Source organism: Microcebus murinus, chromosome 14 (assembly GCF_040939455.1).
Source record: "Microcebus murinus isolate Inina chromosome 14, M.murinus_Inina_mat1.0, whole genome shotgun sequence".
NCBI lineage: Eukaryota > Metazoa > Chordata > Mammalia > Primates > Cheirogaleidae > Microcebus > Microcebus murinus.
The window spans coordinates 77,399,824-77,421,915 of record NC_134117.1 but is presented as its reverse complement, the minus strand read 5'-3'; the positions used below and the strand labels follow the sequence as shown (position 1 = coordinate 77,421,915).

At 50.9% G+C, this 22,092-nt stretch overlaps 1 protein-coding gene across 1 annotated transcript in view; it reads right to left on the bottom strand.

Moving 5' to 3' along the window:
- LOC142875591 (V-set and transmembrane domain-containing protein 4) overlaps window positions 1-22,092 on the bottom strand; it is an 89,407-nt gene that overhangs the window by 64,135 nt on the left and 3,180 nt on the right. Inside the window, exon 2 of the mRNA XM_076010308.1 lies at window positions 17,673-18,071. Coding sequence (XP_075866423.1) covers window positions 17,673-18,071 — 399 coding nt within the window. The remainder of the gene's footprint in view (window positions 1-17,672; window positions 18,072-22,092) is intronic.

Here is a 22,092-nt window from a genome sequence, read left to right as displayed (position 1 = left end):
TCTAGCTTGTCATCTGATTTCTTAACCATATTAATCATACTGTTTTAATATCTATGCCTGATAACTTTCATATCATCACCTATAAACAGGTTTCTGTCATCTGTTTTTGCTTTGGATCTTGTCCGCTGGTATGCCTGATTTTTTAAAATTATCTGTGGAAAATCATGGAAGGTCTACATAAAATTTTAATTTCCTGATAGGAAGTTATAGTAGGGGGATAGTCACCTTAGTCCAATCAGGGTTTGGACTCTTCAGAGGCTTGGTTTCAGTTTTTATAGAGTCCAGTCTATTTTTGATTTGCCCTTACTTTTAGGGTTCACTCAACCCTTCAGGGTTCCCCAATGGAAATCCTGAGGGGGTATTTACTGCAGCCCTTCCGATTTTCATCTCACTGTCAGAATTGCCAAAAACTCACTTGCCTCCTAAACACCTGGTTGTCACTTTCTGCATAGCTTCTCTCAACTAGCACTGCCTAAGTATGGTTGAATTTCTTTTAGAAGTGTCTCCAAAATTGAGCTCACTTTGCTCACTCTGCTACTTTTCTCTATGATCTACTGACCTATCTAGTCTGTCAGAGAACAACTGGGATAGCTGAAATATATTTGCACATATATAATTATGTAATACTAATGTATTTATGAAATATAGATATGTAATTCAGAAAGCAGAAATGCCGATAGATGTTTTCAGTTTTCCTAACTGTTCTCAGAAGAAGGCCTGTGGTCTGCTAGAAACGAACTTGCCTTTACCATAGAACTCTTCTCCCATCAGAACCTAAATTCTTTAAAACCAGTGGCTGTATCTTCTACCTTTGTCTCCCCATCATTTGGCACATTGCCTGGCAGCTGATAGGCACTTGGTATGTAACGAATGATCCATTTCTTTCTGCTTGTGAAGCACTTGCTTCACAAAGTAAGCAAGCTGGACCCTCAGGAAGGAATTTTTAGTGGGTATTCCGTCTTGCGTGTGACATAAGTTACATCAGACAATTAGTCCCTCATGCCGCCTTCCCCTGCCTGCCTATTTCACCCTGCAATCCACTGACAGCAGGGCAAGCAATCAGATTTGAGCACTTAAAATAAGAAACAGAGTACATATGGTTGCTGTAGGCCTGGGTAGGAAAGAGCTGGCGGCTGGCGGTGGGGGCGTGTGCAGCCCTGTGGGCACGCAGGTGGGCAGGACGGAGCAAAGGTGGGAACCGCGCAAAGGAAGGGGAGGTGGGAGGCCCCAGGCTTGATGGTGCTCTGGGCCCGAGAGGCCTGATGTTGCTTGTGTTCTATGACCTCTGCATCCTAAACTGTTCCCGCCCTCTCCTGAATCCGCTTGGCTGGGTTTTCACGACTTCGACTAATAGAGCCTGGACAACGATAAGAAAGTCCTGATGAAGAAAACACAGAAATGGATATATCTCCAATATCTCCAATAAACATATCTCCAAGGAGCTTAGCTTTCAGGAGGTCAGAGATGTACATCGTGGTCCAGAGGCTTACCCCACCTGGGAGCTTGTTGGCAGTGCAGAATCTCAGGCCCCACCCTAGATCTACTGAATTAGAATCTGCTTTTAAACCCAGATCCCCCAGTGAAACATATGCACTTTAAAGTCTGGGATGCAATGATGCTCACTGGTGAAATACTAATTGCCACTTGCTGGTTGTGTGACCTTGGATAAGTCACTTAACTTCCCTGTGCTCTACTTTCCCCATTTGTAAAAAAGAGATGATGAGAAGTGCCCATGTCAGGGTGGGTGTGAGGGTTAAAGGGGTTAACATGCGTAAAGTACTTAGAACAGTGTCTGAGACCTAGTGAGCCAGCTCTATCTGCAAGGACGTTAGCTCCCTAAGAATAGGGATTTTTGTCTAATTTATTCACTGCTCTAACTGCCCCATCTAGAATGGTCCCTCACCGTCAGCCCTTCCCTCAGAGTACAACTCTTCAATTGTCCAAATGGTCAATAAGGAAGGGGTCCCTGTTCTTGTGGCTAAGTCCCCACAGCTCAAATGAGTCGAGGCAGGTGCCTGTGGACTGCTTTTAATTCACCTTTCAGGGGCAGAAATTGTGAGTCCTTGATTTAACACAATTACAGTGCAGATATTTTAAGGGAAAGCATAGTAGCTTTGTTTGGCATAGGATGATTAGCAACACTGGTCATACTCTTATCTGTTCCTACTAGAAAGGAAAATCTTTACACGGACCCTGCCAGAGCTTCAGGAATTTTCCCGAGGTTCTGCCATAACTATCTTGTTTCAGCTGCTAAGCCCATGTCTCAAAGTGAACTTGATAACATTGTTAGACCACGTGTCTAAGCCCAGAGGGGACAGAGAGTACGACCAGTCGGAGAGGCAGAAGGAAGTCCAATCTGGCCACCTTTCTCAATACCGCTTTATCGGAAATGCATGGGTATTCCCATTCCTGTTTGACCCCCACTCCCACTTGTCAATCAGTTCAGGGCTCACGGCGTGGGGAGGGGAGTCAAGAGCACTAAAAAGCTAAATCGTCAATGGATCTATCGACTGCTTTGTAATTTCTGGGGACCCCGCACCCAACAGGCACAGCCCACCTGACCTTCCAGTGAGGTGATGGCCCAGATGTCAGAGCTCGGACCATCCTGGGCCTTCCCCAGGAGCACAGAATCAGGTGAAATCTAATCAGGGACAAGCTGTGAGATCCACCACGTCACTGGCCCTCTAGGAAGAAGGTGGCTGCAGGACTGAATGGTCTGGAGGGAGGCAGCCCAGACGCACTGAGACAGACCGATCGTATCGGCCTCGTGTCTGGAGGAAGCAGACTGGAAAGAGAGAACCTCAGTCATATCCCCTTTGATGGGACCTGAGGCGAAACCGGCACTCAGAGAGGAGTGGAAACTGAGAGCCTCGATTCCTAGCTTGGAGAGAACGCCCTGCCAACTCCCCTGGGACATGCCCTCACGCTGCGGCCGTGAGTTCTCGCCCAGGCCCTGTGACGGTGCCCTCTGGGCTCCCTGTTCACCGACGATGCTGACACCAGCCATGGGGTGACCCAGTCACCCAGAGAAGAGATGGCCAAAGATATCTAGAGGCTCTGGGAAGGCTCCGCTTCTCCTGAACCTCTCTCCCAGGGGTTCACATGCGCCCCGGTTTCTTTTACAAAGAATCCTATGATTCACCAAGCTTAAATTGCAACTATAGGTTTACATCCAAAGCAAGGTGTGCATTTCTGGCACAGAAAGCCTTCCAGAATGTGGGCTTTGCTGGCAAGGAGAGGAGAGGGGCCCTGGCATGCAGGGAGAAGGAAGGAGGCGACTGCAAATGGCGGCAAGGACGTGGGCAGGCCGGCGCCCAGTCAGGGGAGGCCCTCGCCGTTCTGTTCCTGCTGCTGGCCAGGCCGCCCACGTATTCTGTGTTCTACAGATCCCGGTCTTAACGGCTGTTGTCTTCACTAGTGCCCCAAGGCCAAGATTTTTAAAGCTTTATTGTGCACAAGAATCAACTGGGCTCTTTTTAAAATGAAGATTCCAGCATTCATTGCCCCTGAGTTTCTGGGGAGGGCTCAGAAATCTGCCCAATCAGGGAACTAACCTGGGGCTGCAGGTCCCAGGACCCCACTTGAAGCTCTGCCTTATGTACTCCTAGAAAAGAGGGAAACTGAGTCCAGGGAGACACAGCAGAGGAGATTCATGACGTGAGAAACCAGGCCCTGGGCCTCAATGTGCTGTGCAGGCCAGGGCAGGATCTAGGACTCAAAACTAAGCCAATGCCTCTTCAGTTGAATCCAGGGAAAACAAGTCACAACAAAACACAAGCAGTGAGCCCTCACAAAGTGTTGTCCACAAAGGACCCCAAAGGGCACCTTAAAACAGCAGTCTCAGTGTAGAAAACGATGTGCAGAAAGCAGCTTTCAAGAAACAGTTATTTTCAAAAGAGCAAGACATCTGTAAGGATGGGGTGTCTCCCCGAGAGGCCGACTCCCGGACGTGGAGACTGGAGACACTCGGAGCCAGAGGAGGCTTCCTGCAGTGGCCATCGACGTCACTCTCCTCCCGCCGGCCTGTGGCCTCACAGTGCAGCGTCTGTGCCAGAGCACACCTTCACCCCCGCCTTGTCCGTCATCTGCGTCTGCTTCCTTCTCTGTCCAGAACCCTTCTTGGCCCAAAGCTCAAGTCAAAGTTACTTTAAAAGAACGCATGAATGCAATGAGCGAGAGACTGTATGGGTAGGCCAAGGCCTCCCAGAGGGAATTTGCTGGGACCATGACATCGTTACCCTCTGGAAGGCTGGGAGAGAGGCCAGGGGCAGGCTCCTCGCCCTGCCCTGCACCTTCCTTCACCCGGAGCCCAGAAGCATGGGGGTGCGCCAGCACCCCAGGCCACTGGGTGGGCTTCTGCACCGCGGTCTGGAGTCGCTAGCTTCTGTCTGTTCTAATGCACATTATGGCCTCTGAGCTTGGTTCCCTGCAGAAGGGAAGCAGGAAGTCAGAAGACGACTCTTAACCAGAAAATGATTCTTCTTAATCAGTTCACCCAGGGGAGAGAAAACGCCACCCTGCCTCGGTTTCCTCGGGTAGCATCTTGCACGGGTTGATGGGAGAGAAAAAGGTAAAGAGATGGGACGAGGACAGTGATGTGAAGTATGTATAAGAAAAGATCCTGGCCAGGTGAGGTGGCTCACGTCCATAATCCTAGAACTCTGGGAGGCCGGGGCAGGGGGACTGTTTAAGCTCAAGAGTTCCAGACCAGCCTGAGCAAGAGCAAGACCCTGTCTCTACTAAAAATAGAAAGAAATTAGCTAGACAACTAAAATATAAAGACAAAACAAATTAGCCAGGCATGGTGGCGCATGCCTGTGGTCCCAGCTACTCGGGAGGCTGAGGCAGGAGGATCGCTCAAACTCAGGAGTTTGAGGTTGCTGTGAGCTAGGCTGATGCCATGGCACTCTAGCCTGGACAACAGAGTGAGACTCTGTCTCAAAAAAAAAAAAAAAAAAAAAAAAGAGAGAGAGAGAAAAGATCCTAAATAAAATAAGGACGAGTCAACACCTTTGTTTCAAATTCCAAGTTAATGCACTCAGTTCGCTGTCCCTTCGTTTCAACAGGGTATGCTTCCCACGGAAATAACTCACAACGTAGCTGTGTCCCAACTATCCATAACTGGATCCGCACCCCCAGGGCGGCGAGTGCAGCCACGGAGAGGCGCAGCGGCCTCTGCTCCTGCTCTCAGAAGCTGGCCTCTCGCCTCCTCCCTCCCCTGCCGCTGAGAGACGGAGGGCAAAGGCCGTCTCTCTCGTGGCTCCGTGGCCATGATCGGCAGCCGGACCACTGAGGGACCTGTGGGAGCAGCCGCTGGAAACAGGAAGCCCAGCTTTGTCCCGTCACCCCACTCCTATTGCCCTCGTCTAAGACAAATTCCAGAAAACAGAAACAAAGCAAAAGAGCAAACAAAAAACTATGCTACATAGACCTCCCATTATGACAAAGCAGCTGAAAAGGAGTTCAAAACCTGAGGGGTAAGGAGCTGTAGAACACAAAGGCCATCTTGATGTCCCCAAATAGTGGTCAGGAAATACTGAAACTGGGGGTGACAGATCCCCTCTGCACACAGCAACCCCAGGATGGGGCTCTATATTCACGTTCCTCCCATTCTGTGTTACCATTTTACCAAAGAGTTTGGATCACTCGTTTACTATTTCATCCAAAAAGTCATTCTCGAGCCCTTCTGCGTGCATGCACCGCAACACTTGCGACGGAGCCTTCCAGAAGAATCTGGCACAAGATCCCTGGCCAGGTCTATCCTTCCAGCCTTTCCACCCCAAGACCCACCAGCTGCAAACAGGCATCAAACTCACCAAGTCTGTGCATGCCTCTCCTGCCCGGCTGCCTTCTCACCCAGAGTGGCGTGGCCTGTCGCCGTCTGCTGAAGCCCTCCTGTGGCCTGAGCAGACCCCCATCCTCGTGTGACCTCCTGTGCCCCAAAACAGATCCTCCTTTCCTCTGCCCCTGTGTCAGCTCACCCTGTCTGTCGCCTGGCCTTTCACACTCCCTTTTTGTTTGCTGTGTCGATAGTGCCAGCAAGAGCCATACCCACAGCCACCTACGTCTTCTTCTCCAGATTGTGAGGCTGGGATCAACCCCCTCCACCCTCACCTCTCCCTGGGAAGGTGCAGTGATGACAGGCTCATGAACTGGTGCTTCACACAGCTTTGCAAGCGTAAGGTTTTTTTTAATCTTCTAAATTCTTCCAAGACCATGGCAGTTGGAATGAGGGTATGTACAATGAAGAATTGTTTTATGTAGTGTTTAAATTACACTCCAGTTATCAATTTGTTCCCTTTGAGTGTCTGGACCTGTTGACACTTTAAACACCATGATGTGTGCTTGCTTAATTAAGCAGTAGCACTAAATGTTTAGTAAATCTCATTCCTAATTATCTGTTTCATGTCTCCAGAGAAAAAGGAATTATTTAGTTAATTTCTTCCTCTGAAACTTGAAGTATCAGTTCCCTGTGCTAGTAACTTCAGATCTAATTATTAAATTTCCTGTCACATTTCGGGGTTAAATAGTCAGATGATGAATTATAATTTCATCTTTGCCCTTAAATACTACTATAGGGTGGCAGAGAGGTTTCCGTTTGCTTCACCCACACTCCACATTTAAACCTGACTTACACAATCTTAAGTCAAATAACAATTTGGCTGGTTAAAATATGCTATTTGGGGTTAGAGCGAATTACTGATCAAATTGCAGGAGACAGCCCTTGCAAATCGCTTCTATTATTAGCGTTTTCGCTGTGGATGAAGACAGAGATGCGCGGAGACTTATTGCAGCTCAGCATGTTCGACTGCTTCCAAGTCTGTGGGCTGCAGAGCTGGGCTGGGGAGCCAAGAGGGTCATTTTTTATGAGGTCCTAGGAATCAAAGCTGCTGCAGCCCTCAGAGCAGAGGCCTAGAGTGAATGACCACATCCTTCTGAGAACTCCTGGAGCCCAGCTCCCGGGCCGAGGCCCCGGCAGTGCCCTCAGGCTGAGCCCCGCACACCGGCGCAGGCTCCCCCAGTGACCCGGGAACTGCGGCACTCGGGACTGTGGCTGGTGCCCAGTCCTGGCCGGGAGCCCCACAGACCAGGCTGCATCCTGGAAACTGTCTTGTCAGCGCCAGGCTTTGCGGCTTGTCTGGCACGCCATACCCACCCGGGGCCACCTCTCGCTTAGACACAGAATCTGCATTTCCTGGGAGGGGCCAGGCAGATGAGTGCCCGAGGGCAGAGTCTGGAGTAACAGGCTCAAGCAGGACGGAGGGCACGCACAGGTGGGGAGATCCCAGAGGTGGGGATAGGCGCCAAGCGGACCTAAAGGAATTATTACAAAGCAGGGAATAGACATAAACAGCAACAGCCTGAACTAGGGGACAAAGGGCAAAGGGGTTAAAGGTTGCACAGTGGGGCCATCGGGACCCTGACATGCCAGGAAAAGGGAGACCGCCCGTGCACAGCGGGTGGCAGCCAGCGCCTCCCGGAGGACAGACCCAGGGCCGGACGTGCCCTCTGCAGCCACGGGGGCGGAGCAAGGGAATTTCTTCAGAAAGCATTATTATTTAAAAAAATATTTGCCATAACTAGCTGTACATTCTTTTTCAATCTATGAGAGGTTTTGGCCCCTAAAATATTAAACCTTCACCTCCTTTCAAAGGTGATCTTGGACTTTACCCTGAAGAGGACAAGAAGAACTTGTCTCAGTCTCAACACTTACATAAAATTGTTGGACTCAACTACATAAAAAGCAAAACTGCTAACTGTTTTTTGTTTTGTTGGTTGTTTTTTGTCTCTGTTTCTGGCCTAAAGGCTCCAAGAACCAAGAGCATTTGAGAATGTGTGCACCAGGCTATGATGCCCTCCAGGTAAAAAACTGGTTCCAATTCAGGATACCCCGAAGCACCCAGCACGGACATGCCGCTCCGTGGAGACAGGGAGACGGGGCTGAGCAGGATCTTCTCTCTGTCGGAGATCACCCACCTCTGATATGCTCCCTTTGTTCCACGCTGCTTTCCTTGTGCCGCCCCAGCAGCCTTGCTGTGCCCCACCGTGCTGGGCACAGGGCCGTCGGGACTTGGCCTACCCACCAGTCCCGGGGCTGGGCAGGCACTACCTGAGCTCCGGTGATCACAGCTCACCTGCAGTGAGCCACACCTGCACGTCGGCGAAAGCTGCTGCGCCAAGATGACTGTCGTGGGCACGGAGCACACAGGGCTCAGCACCGCGTTCCCTCCCCGGGCAGCGCGTTGCTGTGTCCCAGAGGGACCCTCCGGCTTCCTAGGAAGCGCTGCTGCGCCTCGCCCTGCAGTGGCTGCTGGACACACTGCGCCTCTCCAGCAGGCGGCCCAGCGGCCCGCACAGCGGACAGACACAGAAGCCAGCTCCTCTGCGCCCCAGGCAGCGCTGCTTCCCACGTCTCCATCCTTGGCCCTGCCCTTTGGGGATGTCTCCCACCCCCAGGGTTTCACTGCACGACTCAGAAGTCAGCTCTCACTAGAAATATCAGGTGAGAGCTTCAGACCCACACTTGTATGTGCCCACTGGGCATCTCTGCGGCATGGCCTCCAGCCACCTCCCTCTCCCAAACTTCCCCTATCCCTCTCAGCTGTGGGCACCACCCCACCATATTTACGCAGCTAGTCCCTGGGTGCCATCCCAAAGCTCGACCCACGGCCCACATCCAGCCAGTTAGTAAAGACTTCTCATTTGACCTCTTACCATCTCTCTGCTCCTCCTGCCAAGGTTGGCACCCCATCATCTCAAGCCTGTGCCTTACAAAGACTCCGCCTCTTCCCCCCCCCAGCGTGTTCCCCCAAACCCATGCCCCAGGCTGCCGGCAGAGGGACCCATCAAAAGACTTGACATGGTGCACAGCTTTCCAGGCCCGCAGCAGAGACCACCCCCAACAGCGGCTGCGAGATTGCCCAGACTGCATGGTAAATATCCAGCGTCCATCCCAGACCTAACAAGCCAGAATCTCCTGGGCAAATGTTTGAGAATCCTGTGCTAACAACAGCCCGGGAGATCCTCACCGTCCAGCAAGGTGAGAATACTGGCCCACAAAATAGAGGAAGCTCCGGAATGTCGGTACAAGCCCCTGCACGATCCCGAGTGACCCCGTCCTCGCCCCTCGCACACAAACCACCGGTGTCGGGCCAGCACAGCCCCTCCCTTGGCTGGGTGTCCTGCCTTCCCGCAGAGCGCACGCACGTGCCGCCCTGCTCACCGCGCAGCGGCCGTGTGCTCGCGCCTGTGCCCTCTAGACGGATCCACCTGTGCGCTCCCAGGTGTCCACGGTCACAACAGCCCAGCACGGAGCCGGTGTTGGCGCCGTGCCCACTGAACGGAGGGGTAAATAAACCGCCGGCGCTGCTAACGGCGTCCTCATTCCCACTTGCCGACGCGCTCTCCGCTGAGCCCGCAACCGCCTGGACGCACAGGCGCCGGCTCTGAGGGCGGCTCTCGTTGCCTAGCACATCTGCCGCTCCTCCGTCGCTTGAATCTGTCTTTCTGGAAATGAGGCTCCAAGCTACCTTTGCAGCGCCATTAGAGTCTCACCAGTGTAGTGCACACGGCACGGTCCCTTCCTGCTCAGGGACGCCGGCGGACGCGAACACGGGCGGAAATGGCACGGGCTGTTCGCGCCGCCGAGCCACGCTGCAGACGCACGCTAACTCACCCGCCGGCCGCCCGAGCCCTCCGCAGAGACGCCCTGCCTCCCCGTGACTATCCTGCAGTGCTTGAGATCCGTTCTCCCCAAGCGTGTCACTCTGCCATTCTTCAAATTGAATCTCATTTTGTTACTTCCTGCCTATATTTCTTACCTCTCTGGAATCGCTTTTATTACGTTTTACTCCTCACTGATGTTAAGAACATTTCCTTCCCAATTTTGCATTTTTTGATACAGCAATCAAAGGAAATCACACTAACATTGGCCCTCATGACTTCCACTGGAAACCTCTCCAGGGTTCCAATGCCATGTGTCACGTGGGGCTTTTCAATCCCTGCTCAAATCATCACAGCGCGCAGGCAACCCAGGCAACCGGAGACACTTCCGACTCATTGTTTGCCTTTCCTTTCACCTTTGCATAATAAAAGCGACATCCACAAGTTCCTCTGGTGTGAGATTCACCGGAATGAGCCAAGCATGGCTCCACTGTCCTCCGGCAAGTCACTTCTGTACTAGTGTTGGGTGCCACATGGCTCCATTGTCCTCCGGCGAGTCACTTCTGTGTCATTGTGTGCCACATGGCTCCAACAACCTTTTGCAGCCAGGAGCACCTCCGCCAAATCCCGCACATGCACGGTTTGCAGATAAACCCAAATTTAATACTTCCCTATTCTCCAAAGTCCCCGATTCTCCACCATACTTTAATAATTTGCACAGTGGAAACATAAAATGGCAGCGTGCGCGTTGCTCCGACTTGACGCAGCCTGTGCTTCCGGGTGGTGGGACGCGCTTTCAGGAACATCTCCAGGAATTCATTTATTGCTGTAGATTTCTCCCCAACAGTTTGCTACTTATTTATTTATTTTTTTATCAACATACACACATGCTGAAGGACATACCCAGCTTTGAGGGGAAAGTGAAACTAGGCAGAGCAAAGTAAAGCAAATCACACTGCAGACACTAGGAGGGTTGTTTGTTTGTTTTGGTTGCAGGTTTTTGTGCAGCATTCAGAGAGCATTTCACAAGCACGTGACTAGCGAGCTGGACTCCGTCACCAGTTTAGGGCTGCAACATGAATGCAACAGGCCACAGGTCACACGCAGTCCCTGGACACCCTGTAACTCCTTCCCTTCTCTCCCACTCAAGAGAGCAAATCAAAGCACAAGTGATTTGGACTGCTGTTATGATCAAAGACGTGACTCCACTCTAATATGGATAAACAATTTAAACCCCCAAGCTGGGGATTTTAATCGGTGTTTGTACAATTTGATCGTGGCACCCCAATAGTATCCATGGGCTCAATGCAGTCAGCACCTGCAAGTGAGCTTCCCAGCAGGACCTTTTGCAGCCAGTGGGCTCACTCACCACGCTCTCAGCCCTTCCCTCCGCAGAGCAGAACCTCTCACACTTCTTAAGTGATGACCATGCAGAGGTCAGAAAAACTGCAGCTAAGGAAGGGTGAGAAGTTCTGGAAGGTAGAAAACATGACAATGACTAGAAGCAGGCAAGTGTCTTGCTTTTAAAAAAGTTACGTTATAAACACTATAGGCTGATGGAATTTTCATCTATATCTGACAGGTTTCTGGAATGGATTTTTAAATAAGGGTTTTAAGAAATTAAAAAAGGAAAAGAGATTACTAAAAGAGATGGAGAAGTGTGGTCAAGATGAAAACCCAAATGGTAAAGTTGAAATTCATAGTCGTATCATACAAAAAGAGTACAGGTAGACAACTCACTACCTCTAAAGTGCTGGCCATGGCAATACGGTTAGAAAAGGTAATGAGATATAAATTAACTGATGTCCCTGAGAAGGAACTGCAAGAGACTATATACAAAATAATAAGGTAACTCATGTTGCCAAATATAAGTCAACAAAAGACAAACTTTTCTATATACCAGCAATACCATCTAAAAGCTGAGTGTATATGCGTAGGTGTAGAAGGAGAGTGTATATCTTAATTACAACTATAAAACACCTAGAAATAAAATAATAAAAATGTGCAAAAGTCAAGTGGAGAAATTCTTACTGAAAGACATAAAAAAAAACCTGCATATGTAAAAACACGACAGATTCCTGGACAGGAACATTTAAAACCATAAGATGTCTACGATGTATAAACCCACCACAAAATAATTTATAAAGCCAACGACATCCCAAGCAAACCCCAAAATAATTTTTACAAAACTAGGTAAGCTGATTCTCAAGATCATCTTAAAAACAAAATAAATGTAAAAGAATAGCTAAGACTATTTAAAGAATAATGAAGAGACTTGCCTTATTCAATAATAATTAAAATAGTCCTGTTGTGGCAAAGTATACACATTTTACATTTAAATATAGTAATTTAGCTTAGGAAAAATGTGGCATTTCAAGATAGGAAAATATTATCTGTTCAATAGATTATGTAGAGACAACAAGCTTGCCATTTGTAAAGAAAAAATAAATTAGGTACTACATGACTCATAAAAATAAATTCAAAGAGATGAGTAAACCTTTCAATTATTCATTTAAAAACATTAGAGAAAAAATACGGAAAACACTTTTACAAGCTTGGGGTGGGAATACCTTGCAAGATTAGATACAAAACCAAGGTACCCTGTGCAATTTATTGACTATAAATTACACTTCAACAAAAAAGACCACTGGAAAAAGGAACACCACAAAGGAAAAAAATGCCAAATTTGACTACATACATATGAAATTATATGAAGTATGAAAATGTGAAGTCTCTACATGATAAAAGAAAATGTGAAGTATCTACATGATAAAAGAAAACATTAAAAAATGGAAAGACAAATGACAAGAGGAAGAAATTTTTGCACTATATCTAACAGTTAAAGAATTAATGTATGAAAAAGACAACAACCCAATTATGGACAATTATGGTTATGGACAGGCAATTCACAGAAGAAATTTTTTAAACAGTCAATAAACATATAAGGAGATGCTCAACCTCACTAATAATTGAATACAACAGAAATTAAATTGCATTGTATTGTATTGAATATAATAATCGAAATTAAAACAATGAAATATTTTCTCATCCTTATGATAAATAATGGAACAGATTAATGATGTCGATTGTTAAGGAGGTTTCAGGGAAATATACACTGTCATGCAATGATGGTCAGAGTATAAATTCGTAAAGTCTTTTCAGCAATAGCATTTTGGCATTGTCTATTAAAAATTTAAATATGCATAGTCTTAGGCCCAGAAATTCCCTTTCCAAGAATCTAACCAACAGAAACACTTGGAAATACGTACAAGGATTTCACTGAAGCACTGTTTTCGTTAGTGAAAAACTGGAAGTTTCCTAAGTGTTTATCACTGTGTAAATGATTGGATGCAGTTTGGTATTCTCTTACTGCATAATATCAGTTACAAAAAAATACGTATATTATCATCAACAACACTTAAAAAGCAACACATGCTCTACTGTTAAAACACATGTGTGGGTGTGTATGAATGTCAAAAGGAGAAGAACCTAAAAGATCTAAACCAAATCACTGATAATGATTACATCTGTGGGAAGTGGAACTGGGTGAGGGAGAGAGACTGTCGCATTTTAGTTTTTACATCCTTTCATTCTTTTATTTATAATATTTTTTGACATCAACCCTGTGCCACAGCAGCTTACAAAAACAGTGGCGTGGCTACACAGTGTTGTGTCAATAATACATAAAACAGAAGCTACAGGATGTCACAGTATGCTGGACTGGCATACTCACAGAAGGCAAGATGGAAGAAGAATGGATGTGGGTCCTCAAACAGGACGGACAACTAGAATAGCCAAGGGAGAGAGGTGAGGTCTCCCAGAGAGGTGGCTGCGGCCACCAAGTCATGCCTACCAAAGCCACCTAAGAAAGAGCAGTTCATGCATTCGTCAAGTATGTATTGGGGGTTGATTGTGTTCCAGGCACTGTTGTAGGCATCCATCATTATCATCGCCATCATTATCCTCCAAAAGCATGTGTGATTATATTAGTCAGGGTTCTCCAGAGAAACAGAACCAACGCAGCCAGAAATACTGTTTTACCAGCTATCTGGGCATCCCTTAGCCCAGCCAATGTTGACACATAAAATTAACCATCAGAATTATGTGGGAAAAAAAATCCATGGGGAAAAGGCAGTTTCAGTGCGGGTGGGAATACAAATTTATTAACTATTTTAGAAGTCAATTCACTTATTGAAATTGCAGCTATCTTTAAACTGTACAGACCCTTGGCCCCAGTAATCTTACTTCCAGGACTTGTGCTAAGGACAGGGACATCCATGGACACTTATTGACAAGGATTCAGAGCAGCTCAAATGCCCATAACAATCATTAGGAAGCTAAATCGCCGTCCGTCCACACCGCGGAACCCTGTTCCGTCATTAGCGCTATGGTATGGAAGCGCATTTAACAACAAGGGGCTATGCACACACTACTGAGTAAGTCAGGCAAGCCAGTCACAGAACAGCACTCACGGTAAGACTGAAATTAGGGTTTAAAATTTTATTTGCAGAAAATAATTTGCACTGCAATGTTAAGCTGTGCCTGGATGGAGACACAGTGTGTCATTTTTATTTTCTTCTTTCAAGCTCATCAATATTTATCCATGTTTTCTATAATTGAATTATGTTACTTTTGCAATAGAAAACAGCATGGAAATCAGGACAAAGGATAGGAGCCAGCGCCCGTGGCCCTGCTCTGTGCCGGAGCCACCCTTGCACACGCCAGCAGGGCCACCCTCTGTCTGCCGAGCAAGGTGCGCCCAACAGGGAGAAGAGACCAGGCACCAGCCTCTCTTTGCAGGAGTTTGCAGGGGAAGACAAGCAATTTTACCTCTGGTTCGAACACTGCAGGAAGGAGGCCGTGATGAAGTCCGTGGTGAAGGCCAAGGGCGGGGGCAGTGCTAGAAAGGAAATCCCAAGAAAAGCTCCCCTCTCCCATGGAAGGCTCGAGATGCCTGCAGGAAGCAGGGAAGTAAACTGAGCATATTGGGAAAGAGACTGTGGGGTGTGGGGGTGGGAAGTGAGGCACCTCAAAACATCTGTGAGTGGCCAGGTGTGGTGGCTCACACCTAGCACTCTGGGAAGCTGAGGCAAGAGGATCACTTGAGCTCAGGAGTTCAAGACCAACAAGAGTGAGACCCATCTCCACAAAAAACAGAAAAAAATTAGCCAGGCATAGTAGCCACACCTGTAGTCCCAGCCACTTAGGAGGCTGAGGCAGGAGGATCGCTTGAGCCCAGGACTTTGAGGTTGCTGTGAGCTAGGCTGACACCACTGCATTCTAGCCTGGGTGACAGAGAGAGACTCTGTCTCAAAAAAAGAAAGGGAAGGGAAGGGGAAAGGGAAGGGGAAAGGGAAGGGGAAGGGGGAAGGGAAGGGGGAAGGGAAGGGGGAAGGGAAGGGGGAAGGGAAGGGGGAAGGGAAGGGGGAAGGGAAGGGGGAAGGGAAGGGAAGGGAAGGGAAGGGAAGGGAAGGGAAGGGAAGGGAAGGGAAGGGAAGGGAAGGGAAGGGGGAAGGGGGAAGGGGGAAGGGGGAAGGGGGAAGGGAAAGGAAAGGAAAGGAAAGGAAAGGAAAGGAAAGGAAAAGAAAAGAAAAGAAAAGAAAAGAAAAGAAAAGAAAAGAAAAGAAAAGAAAAGAAAAGAAAAGAAAAGAAAAGAAAAGAAAAGAAAATCTGTGAGAGATCCTGTTTAATATGCCACATGCCAACCCAAACAGGTCTACCCTAGAACTTCTCGTTGTTGGTTTTGTTTTTGTTTTCCATATAACAACTATTAACATGAGGTAGAGATTAAAGAAAATAAGGCCCCTGGACCCCAGGGAAGGTGCCAGTAGGGCCGGAACAGCAGGCTGCGGCCTGTGCCTACCTGGGAAGGACAGGTGGCCAAGGCTCACACACTTCCTGGCCTGGGGCCCATACACTCCATCCTAAACAAGACAGTCTGGTTTCAGGCCATTTACTTGGGGTTACCTTTTTTTCACACCTTGGAACAGTTCCCTGGAAGTGTAAGTGGAACGTTCTAGAAGGTAAGGTCATTGCTTCCTAAGGTAAGCCCTGCCCAGAGGCTGGGGCAGAGTAAAGTGGAGAGGGAGGCAGAGCTCTGCAGAGAGGTTAGAACCACTGCCAGGGAAGAGGCCGGGAGGACCAGGGGAGAGTGAGAGACAGACAGACACAGAGAGACAGATGGGAGACAGAGAGACAGGGAGAGGAAAGAGGAAGTTGAAAAGAGACAGAGAGTGCAGGAAAGGGGGGCGGGGGAGGGCAGGGCCGGAGGAAGCACAGAAGAGGGCAAAGACATGGTAATTTCTATTGAAGTCTTGGAACAAGCTCCAAATAAAGGTTCTGGAAGGAACCCAGCTTCACTCACTGAAAGTAGAGCCACATTAAATGGCGAACTAGATGACTGTGCTTACTGGAAGGCACATGCTTACATATTCTACTGGGCAGAATGCTGTCACCGCCAAGAGCTTCGTGTGTGACCCAGAATGCACTGCGCCATGAAGACAGGAGGAGAAGGCCTTTATGAGATCCTGTGCTGTGGAGCCACTGATGTTCTAAGTGGACTCTCCCAGCCTCAGTTGTCTGATGTATTTTTTGTTTTCTGTGCCAAAATACATATTTATACTAATAGTAATTGGTTTCTTGAATCAATTTGCTAAAGGAGAAAAAGTGCACAACATTTTAGTTAATGCATCACTCTGTGCTTAAGAACATTACAAGTAACTCCAAAGGCAAGCTGAACAACTTTAATGAGTATCTTTATAAAGTATTTCAACACATGTCCCTTATTCATATAGGACATTAAAAATCCCTTTCACAACTGACTTTTATCCCATAAAAATGTTAACAAAACATCACTAAGGCATTTAATATTATATTATATGTATACAACAAAATTAGAGATGCGTTTTCTTATTGGGGTCTATCAGCTTTACTTTATAATCCCTTGATCTTATGCCAAACTAAATTCAATTCAAAACAATCAAAGATATAATTGCAGTGGACAATACAAAGTTTAAATAAAATTGCAAGAGGTGTCTCCTTGAATAGAACATTGAAGACAAAAACCATTAACCCTCAAACATGGTGGTGAAGACGTTCGGGAACGGCCGGCACCCCGTGCACCTGCGGGAGGAGGGCCGCCTCTGCCCCTCTGCCCACTTCCCGACGCGCCTCTCCGCAAGCAGCCGCCCGGGCGTGCATGAGCCCACGGGGCGATGGGTCAGAGCCACCAGCCTGTCCTGCTCTGAGGCCTGAGAATTCACACGAGGACGTCCCAGTGCGAGCCTCCTCCATGGGTGCCCGGCACCCCGCCACCACGAGCCCCTCTGAAGACGTGGACAAACGCCAACACAGTTTCTAACAGCCCAAGGCCGAGTGGCTGGATGACCCTACTCTCCTCAAAGTGCCGCTGGCGAAAGCACGAACTGTTCCAGCCGAACTCCATCTCTGTGGGAAGTGGGGACCTAGTTCCACAGGCACATCAGCAAACCCAGACAGGTCTACGCAGCCCAAACACCCCGCACACTGCTCTCTGTAATGTTTACACTTCCCTGACTCTCCCGAGTCCCCATCGCCCCTCCCCCTCCCCCACTCGCCTTCCGAAAGCCCAGCGCCGGTGCACAGGTCGGCGCCGGGCCAGCCCGTGCTGGACGCTCTCCCTGCCGCGCTAGTTACTGCTGAGCAACGCCGGCCCCCGCCCTTGACTAGCGTCCGGCTCTGCGCATCTGTGACAGCACACGGCTCACCCAACCCGGAGACAGGACACGGGTCTTGCCCAGAGGCCAGGCCGGGCGGCTCGGGCCGGCGCACTTCCATGCCGGTACCACACCTCAGCCTGTGCACGGTGAGATCTAGCCCGCCCCAGGTTTGCCTCTCTGGCTGTGGCCCACCAAGGCCAACAAGGTGTGTTCCGGCCCAGCAGACCCACCCGGGTGCCCCTGCAAGGTGACAGGAGGGAGGGCCACTGACCTGCCCCCACGCGTCTCCCAGGGAGACAGACGCGCACTCACCTCTCACTTCGGTCGCGGAGGAGCCGTTGGACCAAGCCGTCCACTTACTCCTGTGCTTGCTGATCTCCTGGACTCTGCAGACATAATGCCCTTGATCCGCCGGCCGGAGGGCCAAGACGGAGAGCCTGTAGAGCGCGCCCCGCCGCTCCTCCAGCAGGCGCAGCCTCCGCCGACTGGCGCTGCGGCTGAAGTTCCCGTAGTACTGCACCACCCTGAGCTTGGTCATCTTAACCATCAGGGCCTCCTGGGAGTCCGAGCGCGAGAAGAGCCAGCGCACCGCCAGCAAGCTGTCCCTCCGCCTCTTCTGGGAGACGTGGCAGAGGAGAGTGGCATTTTCCCCCTCCAGGTAGTCAACCACAGGCCCCGGGGTCACGGTGACATTGAGGGCCTCACAGACCTCTGCAGAGAAAAAGGGGAAAGGAGAGGTGAGGACGGCCTGTGTCCCCGTGTGCACAGTCCACGGTCGAGTGGCCAGGCGAGTGCCGTGCGTGGGTGCCCTGCACCAGACAGCCCCGCTCCCCCTGGCTTGCCCTCCTCCACACCGGCTTCACCTTCCTGAGGGCCAGAGGAGGGCGCTCTTCTGGGGCGAAGCTCCATGGGCTCCTACTGTCCCACCTATGGGTCCCTCCACCACGTGGGATGCCAAACACTGACCGCCTGGCCCAGAGCACTGTGCAAAATTTTGTCATCAGCTGCTAACATTTAAAATTCAGAAGACTTAACATAAAATTGGATTTTTGTCATCTTTTGAAAATTTCCAGCCTATACCCAACCCATACCCCCACCCGCCACCTGCAGTCACCTCCCCTTGCAGGCTTGGATCAGTTTTGTCACCAGCCTGATGTCGAGCTGCTGGGGCAGGGCAGGCAGGCCGCCCCCTTGACGGCCTGTCCACCACGAAGTTGGGTCTGCCCTTCCATGGCCCTTGCCCTGTCCCAGCTGCCTCAACCGTACCCAGGGCAGAGGGTTTGTAACCGTCAGCTGGGGTGCTAAATAGTACCAGTGAGCTGCAATGACAAGAGTTGCTCAGTTTCATCTTTGACTCAGGGTCCATGGTCTCGGAGTTGAAGCAAGAATAAAGAACTATCGGGCCCCAGGTACGAAGAGGGATGAGAGCCCCTCCCATCACCCCAAAACATTGGAATTCCAGACCCAGTCAGTACTTCCTGTCCTTTGGTTTCTTAGAACAGGCCCGAGGGCTGCCCACTCCCAGCCGCTGTTCCGCCCTGAGCTGGCCTTTGTGGCGCCACCCCCACCCCCACCCAGCCATCCCAACCAGCAGACCTCGGAGGGGCCCACGCCGCTATCCTTTCCCAGGAGCTACTGGTCACGGCACACCTGGGACTGTGCACTGTGGCGGGCCGACCCCTGGAGCTCACGGCAGAGCCTTCTCCTGGCACGCAGAGACCACCCAAGGACCCCGCACAGGATGCGGGGAGCTCTTTCTGTTCGTCAGGGATGACTTCTCGCCGGTCCCGCACCCCTGCACTGACCCCGCACAAGTCCAGGAAGCCACTCGCTGCCCCTCCCCGCACAAGTGTCCCCACTTCAGCCCAAACCACATCTTTCAGCCCCAAATGTCACCGTCTAGTCACATAAAAGGGCTCGGGCCCCAGATGTCGAGGTCACCAAAAGCTTTGACCCCGGTCAGTGCTGCAGGCAGGCGAGGAAGAAAGAGGAAGGTCACGACAGACCTGGACATCCCCACGCAGGCTGTGGGTCGGCACACGCACAGCCTGCGGCAGGGCGGGGAACAGCCTTCCTCGTGACCATCCAGGCCATGGGTCATCCTCTCATCCGGTCCCTGCTGTTGATGTATAGACTGACCACCTCGAGAGAGACAATTGAGGGCCAATTTTCTTTAATTTTCTTTCTCGTCTCTCAGGAGACAGGCACAAGCCCACAGGACACTCAATGATAACCCAAGAGCTTTAACTTAATCACAGCCATATAGTGCCTTTGGCCACATCAGGTGCCAGTCACAGGACCCCAGGGTTTAGACACAGACACTCTGACATGCGTGGAAGAAGGTTAACGCTCCAGCGAACTTTCAGCTTCTTGCGGACAGGCAGGAGGTCTCCCGCGTCTACAGCAATGAGGGACCAAGCCAGCCCCGGGGGACACTTGGGAACTACAGATCCACAGGCGCCAAGGGAGGGACGTGCTCTCTAGTAATAATCCCACTGTCATCAGAAGTCACTAACCCAGGGCAAGAGAAGAGGAACTGGCCCCACCATGGCCCCTGCAGCTCACCCACCTAGTGGGCACCTTGCCCGAAAGCCACATTAGTCAGGCAGCATTTGTTCCTGACTGCTAAGGCCCGTGTCCGCACGCCCCGCGATGGGAGCTCCCTGGTGAGGAATGTGGCAGCTGGGGACAGGCTGAGCCGCTCCAACAGCTGCCAGGGCTGGGCAGGGGGAAAGCGCAGCCGAGACAGAGACGCGGCAGCTGGCTTCCCGAACTGAAGTCCAGCCCCCCTCGCCACCGCCCGATCCCAGCGGAGTCCAGGACAGGGGGAAGGCAGGAAATGGAAACGAGATGGGTGGGATGAGGGCGCAGCCGGGACCCTGCGCCCCAGGCTCCTCCTATTAACTCTGCAAGAAGGATGGATTATTTATAGTGACTGCAACCAAGAGCATGTGCCAAGTGCTCCGTCCCCACGGAGGCCAGACTCCATCCTGGAGGCAAGCCAGTAACCCTTCCGCCTCTGCCGCTCAGGCCCATCGGCGGCGCCGGGGGAGGGAGGGGACCCAACTAGTGCCCCAGAATGAGCCCTCTTTTTTCTTTATGACACACCTCTCTGCCTTCATCTTGCCCCATAGTCTCTTACAAATAGGCCAAGCATCTGCTTCTGCCACTGAAGTGCAAAGACCTTTCTGTGTGGGCAGAATTGTGTCTCCCCAAAATTCACGTGTTGAAGCTCTAACCCCTAGTACCTCAGAATGGGACTGTATTTGGAGATGAGGTCTTTAAAGAGGTAATCAAATTAAAATAAGGTCATTAAGGTGGATCCTAATCTAATATCACTGGTGTCCTTCTAAGGAGATTAGGACAGAGGCACGCACTGCAGGAAGACCACGCCAAGGCGCGGGAGAAGGCAGCCATCTGCAGATCAGGGAGAGAGGCTTTGGAAGGAGCCAACCCTGCGGACACCTTGATCTTGGACTTCTGGCCTCCAGAATGTGAGACAACCCGTTTCTGTGGTATAAGCCACTGGCCTGTGGTACTTTGTCACAGGAGCCGGAGCACACCGCTGTAACCCTGTTCCCAGGAAGGCTCATTTCGGCCCTGCAGTGGCCGCCAGCCCAGATATCTATTCAGCACGAGGGGCTAGGTGATGTTACTGGACCCTCAGCTTGTGGGGTCCCCGTGCCTGTGACGAGCCTTCCAAGGTGACACCTTCCCCAGCACTGAGGATGGCTGCGTAAAGGCGGCACTCCAACGCCGGCAGCTGCGGGAGGGCAGGGCTGGAGGGAGGGGAGAGAACGCAGGCAGAGGCCTAGGCCTGGCAAGTGTCAGCCGTGGATGTCATGTCAATACTAAGAGGGTGGCGGGTGGGGGTCAGACATCTGCCCCCACAGTCGTCAGGCCCACAAGGCTCAGCGAGGAAACACCCGTGGCAGTCGGGATGTGGGAAGTAGGGCACGACAACACCAGGGGCAGGTGACAGGCGCAGGCCCTTCCTCTCTGGACCCCAGTCTGGAAGGCAGGGCATACACACCCGGCAGGGCAGGGGGGCCGAGCAAACATGGGCCTTGGCAAGACAGGGCGGGGGCCACTCGCCCCTCCTCCACGAGGTGAGAAAATGAGGAGCCCTGGCAGAGCACACACTCCCATCTCCTGGCCTAGGAAGGAGGGTTGTCAAAGTCACTCTGGCCCAGAAAAGAATTTAACTTCTTGTCTTAAGACTCTGCATTGTAGGGAATTGCGGGAGGTAGACTCTCCCCTACATTCTACCTCCCCACGCGGAGTTCCTGCCCCCCAGTGACGCCCTATGTGGCAGGTACTGTGTGAGGAAGACAACGTTCCTGACCTCGTGGAGCTGGGAGTCCAGTGGGTAAGGCAGCCATTCACAGGGACAAAGACGTAGGAGAATGTACAGTGTCACATGCTACAGAGAAAAGGTGCAGGGCTTCAGAAAGTCTTGCCATGGCAAGACCCTGATCTAGACTTCAGGGTCAGGGAAGGGACCCTGGGGATGCCCATGAGCTGAAGGCCCAGTTGGAGTTAAAATAAAATTCAGGGCAGCAGTGAGGAGCACCCTTCCTAGAAGAGTGCCCCACCTGTGCAAAGGTCCTGAGGCAGGAGGACCAGGCCGGAAATGTAAAGTTCGGTGCCTCCTGCTGAACTGCACCCCACTGTGGCACAGCCGCCCCTGGCTGCACGTGGGCTGCAGCAGGGGATTCTCCATCCCGATCAG